Source organism: Larus michahellis, chromosome 3 (assembly GCF_964199755.1).
Source record: "Larus michahellis chromosome 3, bLarMic1.1, whole genome shotgun sequence".
NCBI lineage: Eukaryota > Metazoa > Chordata > Aves > Charadriiformes > Laridae > Larus > Larus michahellis.
The window spans coordinates 102137382-102151938 of NC_133898.1; the positions used below are offsets into that span (position 1 = coordinate 102137382).

Consider the following 14557-nt stretch of genomic DNA (forward strand, 5'->3'; position numbering starts at 1 on the left):
ACAATTTATGCATTCTGTTAAGAGTGACACCATTAAGAGGGTGTGTGGACAGGGGGAGGGAAGAGGGAATGTATATATTAATTTCCGGGTCTAATATTACTGCTTTCAGTTTTAGGAATGATGCTTTTGAGGATAAGTATTACAGATTATAGCATGTTTGCAGTCTCTAAAATGCAGTTTATTTTAAATTGCTTTTCCTGGTTATCTTTCTCTGTGATGAAAAAGAGGGATATTTAAAATATTTGAGGTCAGTAGATGTCTCTTTTTTTTTTCAAATTAGAAAGCCTTCTTGTTATTGTTAAAAATTGTCTTTTGTAATTCAGCCATTATTATGTGCTTTGGCTTTTTTAGCAGTTACACTGCTCAGATTTACAATATGGCTTCATTTAAATGGAAGTTCAAACCCCAAAGACACGCCAACTTACGGCTTGTTAAACAGCTTCTTTTACGTTTATAGTCTTTAATATAGAAACAGCTATTTGCTTGATTTTCTTTCCTTAATGGTTTAGTAACAGCCCAATTAATTTGTCAGATAGACAGTAATGTAAACTATATATGGTTTAAAATGTGCCTATTTCTAAATTTATGCAGGCAAGGCATGGTACCGTGTGAAGCAGAAATGTCAATCCTGGGGATATCTGCAAAGACAAGTATACCTGGAAATTTCTGGTCCAGTTCACATTGGCTTGAAACAGGATCCATATTTGTTGGTGGCTTGCCTCATCGTTATGCATTTAAACAGGTATTTTTTTCTAGTTATTTATTTTTATTTAAGGTGTTTGTTATTTTGTGAGTGGCATATTGATAGGATATAACTGAAGAGATTTAAACTAAGCAAAAAATAAAAATTACTTACAGCTTTTTGAGGGTTACATCTGAGTATGGTCCCTTGCAGAGTTTTGCTGGTGCGTGGGACTCTGGTAAGTGAAGTGAACAGAAACGGCATTCTCGCCTGACGTTATGACCTGCAATCCTGTTTGCCTTGAGTAGAATCACAGAATCATAGAATCATAGAATTGCTGAGGTTGGAAGGGACCTTTAAGATCATCAAGTCCAACCTTTAACCTACCCTGACAAAAGCCACTTCTAAACCATGTCCCTAAGGGCCCCATCTACCCTTTTTTTAAACACCTCCAGGGATGGTGAATCCACCACCTCCCTGGGCAGCCTATTCCAATGTTTAATAACCCTTTCAGTGAAAAAATGTTTCCTAATATCCAATCTAAACCTCCCCTGATGTGACTTGAACCCGTTTCCTCTCGTCCTATCACTTGTCACCAGGGAGAAGAGGTCAGCCCCCATCTCTCTACAACCTCCTTTCAGGTAGTTGTAGAGGGTGACAAGGTCTCCCCTCAGCCTCCTCTTCTCCAAGCTAAACAACCCCATCTCCCTCAGTCGTTCTTCATAAGGTTTGTCCTCCAGACCCCTCACCAGCTTTGTAGCCCTTCTCTGGACACGCTCCAACACCTCAATGTCCCTCTTGTAGCGAGGGGCCCAAAACTGAACGCAGTACTCGAGGTGGGGCCTCACCAGTGCCGAGTACATGGGGATGATCACTTCCCTAGTCTGGCTCACCACACTGTTCCTGATACAGGCTAGGATGCTGTTGGCCTTCTTGGCCACCTGGGCACACTGCTGGCTCATATTCAGCCGGCTGTCCACCAACACCCCCAGGTCCTTTTCTGCCGGGCTGCTTTCGAGCCACTCTGCCCCAATCCTGTAGCGCTGCATGGGGTTGTTGTGACCCAAGTGCAGGACCCGGCACTTGGCCTTGTTGAACCTCATACCATTGGTCTCAGCCCATCGGTCCAGGCTGTCCAGATCCCTCTGCAGAGCCAACCTACCCTCAAGCAGATCAACACGCCCGCCCAGTTTAGTGTCATCTGCGAACTTACTGAGGGTGCACTCGATCCCTTCATCCAGATCATTGATAAAGATATTAAAGAGAACCGGCCCCAGCACCGAGCCCTGGGGGACACCACTTGTGACTGGACACCAACTGGATTTAACTCCATTTACCACCACTCTCTGGGCACGGCCATCCAGCCAGTTTTTTACCCAGCGAAGAGTACACCTGTCCAGGCCATGAGCAGCCAGTTTCTCCAGGAGAATGCTGTGGGAAACAGTGTCAAAAGCTTTGCAAAAATCCAGGTAGATAACATCCACAGCTTTTCCCTCATCCACTAAGTGGGTCACCTTATCATAGAAGGATATTAGGTTTGATAGGCATGACCTGCCCTTCACAAACCCATGCTGACTGGGCCTGATCACCCTGTTCTCCTGCATGTGCCGTGTAATGGCACTGAGGAGGATCTGTTCCATGACCTTCCCAGGCACCGAGGTCAGACTGACTGGCCTGTAGTTCCCCGGATCCTCCTTCCGGCCCTTCTTGTGGATGGGTGTCCCATTTGCCAACCTCCAGTCAGCTGGGACCTCCCCGGTTGTCCAGGACTGCTCATAAATGATACCAAGTGGCCTGGCGAGCGCTTCCGCCAGCTCTTTCAATACCCTTGGGTGGATCCCATCTGGCCCCATAGATTTGTGCACCTCCAGGTGCTGAAGCAGGTCCCTCACCGTTTCCCTTTGGATTAGAGGGGCTTCATTCTGCTCCCCATCCCTGTCTTCTAGTTCAGGGGTCTGGGTGCTCAGGGAACAACTGGTCCTACTGCTGAACACTGAGGCAAAGACTTCATTAAGTACCTCAGCCTTTTCCTCATCCTTGGTCACTATGTTGCCGGCCCCATCTACTAGAGGACAGAGATAATCCTTAGTCCTCTTCTTATTACTAGTATCTTTATAGAAACTTTTTTTGTTGTCCTTGACAACAGAAGCCAGGTTTAGTTCTAGCTGGGCTTTGGCCCTCCTGATACATAGCTTCACTACCTCTTTGTGGTCCTCTTGAGTGGCCTGCCCTTCGTTCCAGAGGCCATAGATCCTCTTTTTTTCCCTAAGTTGCAACACTAGCTCCCTGTTTAGCCAGGCCGGTCTTTTTCTAGAGTTAAGGAGCAAATATGACCAAATTTATAGGAGGTACCTGTTAGCTCAGGTGGTAGTTCTATGAAGATGTGAAAAATATAACTGGACTGAGTTCCCTAACGGAAGAGGCTCACTGCTTGCATGCCGTGCTGGCACAGGCAGGGGTGTGTTAAAATGGACCAAGCAAGAGAAAGTTAGCCTGTGGAACTGCGTTAATGAAGGAGAGGAGCCTGAATTTGTAGGGCCCTGTATGCAGCCAGGGTAACGACATGTGTGGGGGTTAGAAGTAATATGGAAGAGTACAAAGGGGATCATGCAGAGGGTTGGAGAGAAGTGGATCATTGCTGAATTGTTGTTACGGAGGAATTTGACGTAGAGCAGTCACAATAACAGATGTGCATCACTTCAGTGACTACCAAACTACATTATTTTTTTTAAAGCAGGATGAGTGTAGATAGCAATGTCTATTCTAGTCTGTGATACTCAAACTCCTCACACTCTCACAGATCAAAGTCCCAGCTCCCGTAATTCATTTGAAACAGGGACCGTGCACACAGGGGACACTCAGTCCAGCTCCTGGTGGTGTGGCCCCTGTGCAAAGCAGTTCCCAGCTGGCTCAGCCTTCTACATCTTGTCAGGTGTCTGAGAATGGAGTCTTCCTCTGCAACCAAGGAACTATTGTCATAGCTATGTATAATTTTTTAAAATTAAATTGCTGATATTAGGCACTAGTGGCTTTGGTACTCAAATAGCCCCAGGTCAGTCTCTGACTTTCCCTTGGTATAAAACCAGTGAGTGTTGCTACCTGGATTGTTTCGCTCTCTAGTCTCATGTCCCAGATGTGTTACCAGATTATAAAGCTGTTCATCGTTATATAACAAGGATTATCTGTGAGTCTTTATTAGTTTTCCATGCATAGTGGAATAAACTAAACTGTTACTGCCGCGTTGGCGTAGTCCAGGTCTCATTTATCTGAGCAGTGATCTTTGGATAGGTGTCACCCCACAATTCTAACAAAGTTAATCTGTGGGGTTTTTTTGGTTTCCCAGTGCACAGCAGAATCATGTAGTCAGAGATGGACATATGTAGTCCAGATTTCATTTTTTAAGCCATACATTTGGGTAGACTTCACCCGGTGACAATCATTTGAACCTTTTTATTTCTGTTCTGTTCTTCAGTAATTGAAGGTCATCTTATCATGAGGCAAATACAGTCATTTCAAGCACAGACGTGGTTTTGATGCTGTTATTGTAATGCAGCATTTCTAGATTGCTTTCACCTTATAATAAATTGTACAGTAACCAGTGAAGCAACAATACTGTTGAAATCCAACTTGAAAATTCTTATAAGTAGGTGCTTTTAGGATTGCAAAATACTCAGCCGAAAGTATACTTCTAAATACCACATACTGGCATTAAAAGAACACATCAAATAGTATTTGCAGTTATATAACTTTTCTCTTAATTCAGATGTTCATACATAACCTATCCATTCATCTAGAATATTTTATCCTATTAGTTGCATGTAAGATTTTATTTACTTTAACAGTGTATCTTCAATAAATGTTCTATACTAAAAAGATAAAAGAAAATTTTAGTTTCGATGTTTAAATGACCCGTCTCCTAGAAGCTAAAAGGAATGGGGTTTTGGGATAACCCAAAGAATTTATAGTGAAGGCGTAGAGAAGTTTAATCCATGGAGTGTATTTAGGAGCAGGTAAAGAAGCAATTTATTTGAGGATTATACATAATAATGTGTATGTGAGAAGGAAGTCTGAGATGGTAAATAGCTCTTCACTAGCTAAAGGCAAAATAAAATCCAGAAAAATAGGTTTTCCTTAGGTAAGTTAAAATGGCAATAAACCACAATGGTTTAAGGGTAATTTACTGCTAAAACATTTTGCCTACATATGTGTTGGATTATCATATCAAGACGGGATTTCTTTCTTTAAGGATGTTGCAGTTCAATAGATTATTCTGTTCTTAACACAAGATTAATAGGGGAAATCTTATGGTCCATGCTTGTTATTTAGATGAGGTAATAAATGTGGGACAGGTGCAAGTGCTCACGATGGTCATACTTAACCTCTGCTAGTACCTGGAAAGCATGTGTTCTTATAACTTCCCCAAAAGGTAAAAATCCTCAACTCTGAGTTGCCTCTCTAGTTTCCCATGAAGCTTTTGCAGTTCATTGCATTCTGTTTGAAATTACCTCAGCCTTTTATTTAACTTAATTTTCTTTTCTCCTTTGTGATTTTTGTGTTTATTTGGATCTTAGTGTCTCATTTTGCTTAATTTTTACTTTTTTGTAGCTTTGGGCAAGTTTAATTTTTCTTGGCTTCCCTGTCAAAGTCTGTTGGCTATAAGCCACATACAGTCTATAAAGGCTAGATTTTTCCTCTTTGTCAGGGAACGGAGAACCGTCTGTCCAAGTTCTCTTTATGTGGGCTTTTCAATCCCAGCAGTAGGAAACCACTCCAGGAAGTTTCTTTCTCATCAGCTTTGACCCAGGCAGTCAGGCTTCTATTGTAAACCTTCATCATCGCCAAAACAGAAAAGGTCTGTTTCTGACCTTCATCCTGCAGTTTGCTTCAAGGGAGATTTCTGTTCCAGCTGAGACTCAGCTTTTTCTGGCAAATGCTCTGATCGCTCTTGGAGTCAAGTCTGATAATGACCCTTGTGATACCCGTAGTATCTGCCTAATAATACATTGTCTTGTTTTAGATGAGCTACTTCTCTCACTGGAGTAGTTCACTCTGCTCTTGGCTCTCCTACCTTCCAATATTGTGGAAGTTGTAGAGAGCAGTGACTTCAGACCCTGGACTGCTTCAGTTTCTGTCTAACAGGAACTTCTAGCTGTCAGTGCCAGAAACTGTTGACACAGGAGTTCTGTATTGCTGGAATTGGCTGATGCCGCACTATTAATTTCCAGTTTGGATTCCTCTTCCTTTCTTTATGAGTGAAGTTTGATATGATCTGTGAAGCCCTCAGGGTAAAATTTTGTGTCCTCTGAGGATTTCCTATACTGCAATTTTCTAATCAGGTCTCAAGTGTCCATGCATTTTTTTCCACATATTTATTTTTTGTCTGTATGTTTATTATTTGGTATTGCTTGGAGTCAGAGTGCCCTCGACGTGTAAGGTAAGGTGCAACAATTATTCTCTGCCTTTCAGTCTCAAAAAGTTGAATCTTTCTTCTCCAAAAATGAGAGGGGAATTACCTCCCTATCTTTATAAAGGGTACTATAAGGTGTATCCTTTTACTCTTTTTTTAAGGAAGAAAATTGTTTCAGTCTTCCTTAAAGATTGAGTAGGAAACTATAGGGTCTTTGAGGAATTATTAAGAGAAGTTACTGTTTCTCTGTATGTACTCATTGAGGTGTTTTGAGTCTGTTCTGAACCTGATTGCCATTCTGCCTGTTATACACCATTTTGAATAGAAATATCAATAAATAAAATTGTAATAGCTCTAGACTGGAGTGCTTGATAAACACCAACTATTTATGTTTCAGCTGCCCAGGGTAGTAACAGACAGTACACTATCAACAGAAGTTTGAATTTCCTTCCTAGTCACTCTCTACTGATTTCCCTGGTTGCTGCCATGGCTTGGGAAGGCATTTCAGAACAGAATACAGCCTTACGCTCAAGGCGGTGATATATTTAAATGTGACATCTGCAGAAGCAATGCCATAGTACCCAATAGATTTCGTCACTAATCAAAAGCTCCCAGATCTCTGTGCCTAGTAGCAGTGGTTGGTGGGGAGAAACACAAGCAACAGTACAGCAAGATAAAGTTATGGACTACTTAATTAATCCAGACATAGAAAGTATCATCGGACCAGATAGGATGCATACAAGCATGTGCCAGTGGCTGATGTTATCACAAGGCCACTCTCTTATCACCTCTGAAAGACTAGAGCGATCAGAGGAGGTCCCAGATGACTGGGGGGGAAGGGGGGGCGGGGGAAGAAGTGATGTTAAGTTCATCTTCAAAAAGACCAAGGAGAAGATCTGTGTAACCATGAGCTGGTCAGGCCAATGGCACAACTCAGTTCCTGGGACAGTTGTACAAACAAACAAACAAACAAAGGACAAGCAGGTCAACAATCAGCATGGATTTACCAACGGAAAACTCTGCCTGACCTGTATGATTACCTTCCATGTTGAGATGACGGGCTCTGTGGACAAAGGGAGGGCAGTGGATATTCCTTACGTTTTTTCCCCAAACTCATTCCCAGCTCCCCTATCTCCTCCCCCCGAGCGGCAGAGGGGGATGGGGAATGGGGGCTTAAATTTTTTGATCAATAACGGCTTGTCGCTGCCACTCCTCCCTCGTACACATCTACAGTTCTCTGGTGCTGCGCACCCACAGGCCGACGGTAGAAAAAGTATTTGCCTGGGTATGAATTCTGAAGGATCTGAAGACATGGGTAGGAAATGAGATAACAGATAACGTGCGCTGAAGCACCTTGGACAAATTCATCCAAGTTCAAGCACTGCAAACCGTTTCACGCACAGCAAGAAATTGGTTTTATAACTCTCCGTAAACCGTCCTTTGCAAAGTTTAGTGGATTCATCTGACAGTGTAGGAAGGCAGAGCTGAAGAGCCAGGAGGAAAGCTAAACTATAAATAGCTGGCTGGCAGACATCTCGTTCTGCTGTCTCTACACAGCAAAAAAACTCCCATTCAATTCTGACAGCTTTGTTTATTACTTATCTTTAAATCATATCCTATTTCTTCGTTAAAGAATGTGACGGGCATACTTCAGACTTGTCACATCTAAGAAAGAGATAAATGGCAAAATCAGTTAAACAGTTAAACAGTGTCATCTTTTTAAATCATTGAGTTTTTTAAGCTGTTTATGATAGCTGTTTTCTCAGAATCAAAAATCAACAACAGGGAAACCAAATTACACTCAATAAAAAGACATTTTAAATCAGAAATTGAAAAAAAAATTATTATTTCTGAAATCTCAAGACATGTTTCAGAATAATTAATTTCGTGCTAGCTTTAGTATCATTAATTGTTTACAATAGCTTATTCCTCTGCAGAGAAGATAGGTACACTCAAAGGGAAATTAAAGATTGTTTCCAAATACCTACAGCAACAGTTAATTGCAGTAATAGTGTTATTTCTGCTGCTATAATTGCTACAATAATTTATATTTCTAGACTTAATAGTATTTTAGTATTGAGAATGTGAAATGTCATTATATCTTCATATTCCTTTTCAACATAAACAGTTCTCTGTAATTAAACTTTGCAAGTATTCAAACAGTGAAGTTTCAGAAGGAAAGGAAGTTTCTGTACCAGGAGAACAATCTTCTAAGTAAAGTAAAGATAAAAGATTAAGTGGAAAGTATGCAAATACATATGCATTCGTATCCCCATGTTACCAATGGGGAAGTGGCAACAGGTAATAATTGAGTGATATGCTCAGGATCGTAGTGTGTTAGTTTTGTAACTAAGATGAGATGGAAATCATTATACATCTAAAGTCTCTCACTTAGACTACTAGCCCAAATCTGGGTGAACTTTTTTTGTGGGGGGCACGTATTTTAAATACATAGGTATAAAATATGCTGTGCATATATAAGAATACATACAGTTTTCTTATGAAAAAGAGATATGTGATGAAAAAGAGTGTGATATCACAATCATATGATGCTATAAAACTGCCCATTTGGTCTCAGAATATTCTTGGGTGTTACCATATGTCCATAAACATGTTTTAAACATTTTAATAAACAATTGCTAAAATGTATAAAACAACGTATAAACATATAAATCATCTGAATTTAATGGCATTGAGTGAAGAAATAGGCAATGTAAAACAGTTGTTACAAAATACAGAATCAGGCCCTTAATTTGGAATGATCTGAAAGCAGTTAGCTGTGTGTTACAGCGGCTGTGCCTCCACAGACCAAAGCGACAGTAAACCCTCTGTAACTGTCTAGTTAGACATAGTTTATGATCCGTTTCCCTTCCTGGAGCATTGCAAAGCAGTGGGAGAATTTAGTACAATCTGTGCACAGTATTCAGGTTTGGTTGTCTGGCTTTCACCTTATTTGATAAAGCTGCAGACTGGGGCTTTCACATAATAATTTATAATAATATTATATTGACGTGATGCTTTAACATGCTGCTACGGTAGTCATTGGATGTGAGCAAATTGCAGTGGTCCTGACCCAGCTGATGCCACCTGGGCTGCAGCGTTCAGCGTGAGAAGATTCCTGGAGAAACCAACAATGGAAAGGACGTCCAATCTTTCATAGGATTACAAGGCATACTAGACTGTTACATGGCTGCAACTGTTAGCTACAGCGGTATAAGCAAGAGCAGGTAGTTTGAAACCTTAGAGGGGCCAGTTCTTGAACCTTCACAAATTTCCTGTTGGTCCACAGCACATCTGAAATTTTCGTACTTAATTATTAAGAATAGTATGATTTGTAAAAGCATTTTATTTTGACAGAATTTAGACATATTGTTTGCCAGTCAAATTGCCAGGTTTCTTCATAGAGTCCTCTAAGTTTAAAAAAAAACCTGCCTCAGTTTTCTTAAATTTTTCTATCAATGTATACGATGAGACCTGTAGACTGGCTATAGCTTTTTTTCATTGGCTCATAAATCTGCTTGGCAGTTGTTCAAAGAAGATTTCATATTTTATATAATATAAACCATCGCCTGCTCCGTGAGTTTAAGCTGTAGCTCAGAATAGACTAAGTGGGAGCTAGTTGCCAGGCATTAATCTTCACTCAAGGTATAGTGGAATATAGGTGCTTAGCTTGTAGTAGCTATGCACTTGAGTTTGAGGTTCTGCCGTGATACAGAAAGTGAAAGTGAACAGTGTTGATTTAGACTAGATAGAAGGAAGTAATTTTTTACAGTGAGTGTAGTAAAACACTGGCAGAAGTTGTCTAGAGAGGTCGTAGATGCCCCATCTCTGGAAACATCCCAGGTCAGGTTGGACGGGGCTCTGAGCAACCCGATCTAGTTGAAGATCATAGAATCATAGGGTTGGAAGGGACCTATGGAGATCATCTAGTCCAACCCCCAGAGATGTCCCCGCTTCTTGCAGGGGGGTTAGACTAGACGACCTTTAAAGGTTCCTTCCAACCCAAACTATTCTATGATTCTATAACTCTTCTGTCCAACATCTTCATGTGGTTTAATGTTACATTGCAGAAACTGTGAGCTGTTCCTTTTTGTACCAATTCCAGTGCCTATATTTTTCCAAAAAGGAGAGGAAAATATTTGTCCTTGTATTTATGCCACTTCCTTTTAATTTGATTTTCCTTACACACATTATATGTCTTCTAAGTCTGCTCTGTTGTCAGGTTTGTGATTACAGTATTCAGAAAGGCTTTTTCAAAGTGTTTGTTTGTTTGAAATGCATGTTACATTCTGAAGAGTGTCTGATTTCTTCTTGGATCTTGACATGACAGCCTTAGATCATGACAAGTCTTTTCTTTCTAATGTCCTACTTAAGGTATGCTCTGGATCTGTCTTTGCATCACCCGAATGCTTATTCTAATTAAGAGCTCTGCTTATTCTTTCTACAGCTATTTTATATATTTATGTGCTTTTATATAAATACACAGTTAGAGACTAAATAGATATTTGTCACACCACCAAAAATATATCTTCTACACGTCATTCATTGTTTTATTGACTGCTGTCCCATTCACTGCTACTCATTCTCCTTTATACTGAGCAATCATGGTCTACATGCTCTCTTCTTACATGATTAATCATTTCGCTGAAATCCGGGGTCCTGTCTCTCCAATGAAGAGATAATTCTTCGGTCTTCTGCAGGGAGCTACTGTTTTAACTGTTCTGAGTAGTTTGTTGTGATCAGCAAATGTTTTCACCTCAGTACTTCATATATTCTCAGGTAATTTGTGAAAGCGTTTAAGAGCACAGGACTCAGTTGGCAATATTTGTGACAGCTAACCAATGTGAAAACGGACCTAGTGTCTGTAATTTTTGTTTACTTTCTTTTAACTGGTTTACTTAACCCAAGAAAAGACGACCTTGTATTTCCCATGACTATTAATTTTCTTTAAAAACTTTTGGTGGGGAACAATGTCAAAATATTTTTGGAAATTAAGTAAGCTGTGATGTTTGATGACCCTCTTGTATAGGACTATTCATGTGTTCAAGGAATTTTCAATATGCAATTGGACAGGATGCATCTAAACTCCCTTTCCTATTAAAGGTTGGACCAGGTGATCTTTCGAGATCCCTTTCAACCTGGACTGTTCTATAGTTCTATGATTCTATGGTTCTATGAGTAATTTTCTCTGCCTAAAATAACTTACATCCCAGAACTTTTTTGAATATGCACAGTTGGAGATTTAACACCCTCCACCCTTATTTTGGCCTGAAAGATGTCAACTAATAGTCGTCTTTGTTCTGCTATTTTGTCATTCCAGCTCCTTTTTTTTAAAAGCCATCCTTGATTATTTTTTTTTTTCCTGCTAGAGCATACGTATTTATCTGAACTCTATGGAAGTGTTTTTCTGTAACCTTCAAGCATTTAACCCATTAGTTTTTCTGTTTATTTTTATCCTTGCTAATCTTGTCCTGTTGGCAGTTAAATTATTTTTGGTGGATTTTTTAAGTATGTTTTGCTCCCAGAAGAACACTGAAGTTGAGTACATTGTAGTCAGTGTTTCTAAATTCTTTCTTTGATGATTACGTGTTGAAACAGATCCTATGCCTGGCTTAATGCAAAATCAAGAGTTATTTCTCTTGTGGTTTCTCTAATGGTTCCAAGAAACTGTTATTTACAGCATCTAAAAATGTAGGCCCTGCATCATATCTTACCATGATTTCTTACCGGACTGCTTGGGAGTAATTAAGCTCTCCCATTATTGTGTTTTCTGCCTTACCCTTTCTAACCTGCTTTCGTGTTTAACAAGCACTGTCATCATCTTGGTTAGGTGATACATAATAGAGCTCTAATATTGTATTTTTCTTTCTGCATGAAATGTCAGTGCAAAAGGATTTGTGCTAGTTTGTATATATTTATTTGACTGCTTTCTTTATATTGCCTTTTTTCTGGTGCAGCCTACGGCTTACATGATTTTTACGCCTCCATCATAATATCACAGTGTTTGTTTTTCTACTGTCAAGATGTTTATCATATTCGTATTGTTTCAATGCTTCTTTTTCTTTTTAGAATTCAGATATTTTTCCAGAAGCAGTTACTTGTCTTTTGAAAAGAAATAATGGTTTAGTTGTTTGACAGAAAGGGAGTTGTATTTAAAAGCACACAAATCACAAATTGTTCATACTATATTTTTGAGGTAACATATTTACATAGCTCTGTTGTATCATGTGTATTTTGAATGTGAATTTTTGATTTTTTTAAAAAAAGGTTTTCCAGGTAAAGAGAGAAATGTAATGAAACTAGATTGGTAAGTCCCTTTTAACGGAATTGCAATGTTCTGTAATTATGGCTACCATATAATGGCGATATACTGTCTTGCCTAATCCCATTGATCTAAAAATAAATGTATATGAGACTTCACATATTTTGATTCAAGTTCTGGATGCATACACTGCTCGCCTGTTGGGATTCTTCATTACTAGTGTGCTGATAGCCCTTACCATTTCAGGGTGTGATCTTCCTAAGTCTTCAAGGCTAAACAATACAAAGAAGTGATACCGTCAAGGAAAATCTAAAATGTTCCTGTAACACCGTATTAGTTGCTTGTGTTCTTCCTTTCAAGTCAATCGGTGTTATGAAGTCTGCAGATTATGAACTTGGACGTAGCAGTATTTGAGATACCAACTTAAAGGAAAGATGTATATGCAGAGAGCATTGTAGTGCATAGAGACACATTCTACTTTTATTTATTTCTAATTAGGTTAATCGGTGTGCTTATAGGGATATTATTGATTTGTTAACACTTTTTCTTACATCTGAATATGCTCATGTGTTTTGGATCATTTATTATTGATTTATCATCTTGAAACAAGTTTGAATTCCTGCTGAAGTTCAGTATTAGTACCGTGCGATCCTTAAAACTAAAACAAAAAATCGCAGCTCATACAGACTGTAAAAGTTTTGGATTCTGCTAGTTATAATAAAATCTAAACCTAGACTATATTAATCAAAATGTGAAATAAATTTGTCTAATAAATTCCAAATTTATAATATGGAAAACGCGGAATAGAAGACATAAAAGTAAGTATAAAGACTGCTCAATTCTTTTTATTCGGTTACTAGTACTATTTCCTGAATACTTCTCAATAATATTCATATTAATTTGGGTGATTTTACTAGTTACAGATTGCACTTCATATTTGATTAGGGAGATAGTTGAGAGAAGTATTTTTGACATTTATAATATCAGACTGGTTATTGATTGTGAACATGTATATTAGAAGCAGTCATCTTTTTTCTGCCTTTTCTCCAGCTATATTCTGTAATGTTTTTAATGCTGCTTTTTTAAATTTCATTACAGATGTTTTACAGAAGTTAGAATTTCATGTGTGTGTGTGTATGTAGATATGAATGTATTTAGTATTATATTATGTAAATAGTAATATTAGTAATGCAAATACCAACATAATATGAACTATTGATACTAATAGTAATAGAATGTTAATATATTGTATTAATACTATATTATTATTAATGTTTTCCATAAAATCTACCAAAAACATAACAAAATAATCTCAAACCAAAAAGCAAAAAATATCCTTCACTGTTAAGTACACAAACCAGAAAGTATTGCGAGTGAGAGATCAAGATCTTTTCTCAGTGATCATCTGTTACATCAAATTGAGACACTTAAGATTATACATAAAACGATACATATTCACATGTCTGTGCTTCACAGAAGTGCAAAAATGTCATTAATATCAACAATTCTACATGAAAAAAATGCATTTGCATTCCACATAGATAATATCTCAGCAGTCCACAATATAAATCGATTACTATAAGCAAGGTTAAAAATGCAATTCAGTCTCATTAGATAATGCTAGAATGCCAAGTTCATTTTATTTATTACACAACTACCAATCACCCAAACCAGTGATATTATAGTTACACTCTATCCTTGCAGAAAAAAAAGCCAATGAACTTTAAGAAATTCACGGCCCTGGGCTATCTGTGCAGCACATAGCTAACAGCAGCCAGACTGAATCAGAACATTAAAAACAATGGGTTTGCACTCCAAAACTCTGTGCAGAATCAGGACGCTGAGCCAAATAGATTATTCCTGTTCCTTATGTGTATCAGAGTGTTGATATGCATGGCTTTAACCAAATTCTCTAGGAGCTCTTTTATGCAGTTAGAAATAACCAGACTTCTCTGTTTCTGTATGGGGACATCAAAATGTTGAAGCTTCTGAGTCTGAAATTAAAGGAGTGTGGGGAGAAAAGGAAAAGAAAAAAACCAGCAAAATCTCCTGCTAACCCTGAGTGATGATGATTGCCACTGTCTCACTGCAAACCCCTCGTAATTTGACTTTATGGATGTATTTTTTTCAAAAGTATTTTAATGGTTTCGTACTTACAGTGCCTGAACTCAGATATGTGTGTTCTAAATGCTTGAAGCTAGCCAGA

At 38.7% G+C, this 14557-nt stretch overlaps 1 protein-coding gene across 1 annotated transcript in view; it reads left to right on the forward strand.

The window, feature by feature from the left end:
* Positions 1 to 14557, forward strand: part of EYS (eyes shut homolog) — an 875293-nt gene that overhangs the window by 582770 nt on the left and 277966 nt on the right. Inside the window, exon 34 of the mRNA XM_074581469.1 lies at positions 592 to 742. Coding sequence (XP_074437570.1) covers positions 592 to 742 — 151 coding nt within the window. The remainder of the gene's footprint in view (positions 1 to 591; positions 743 to 14557) is intronic.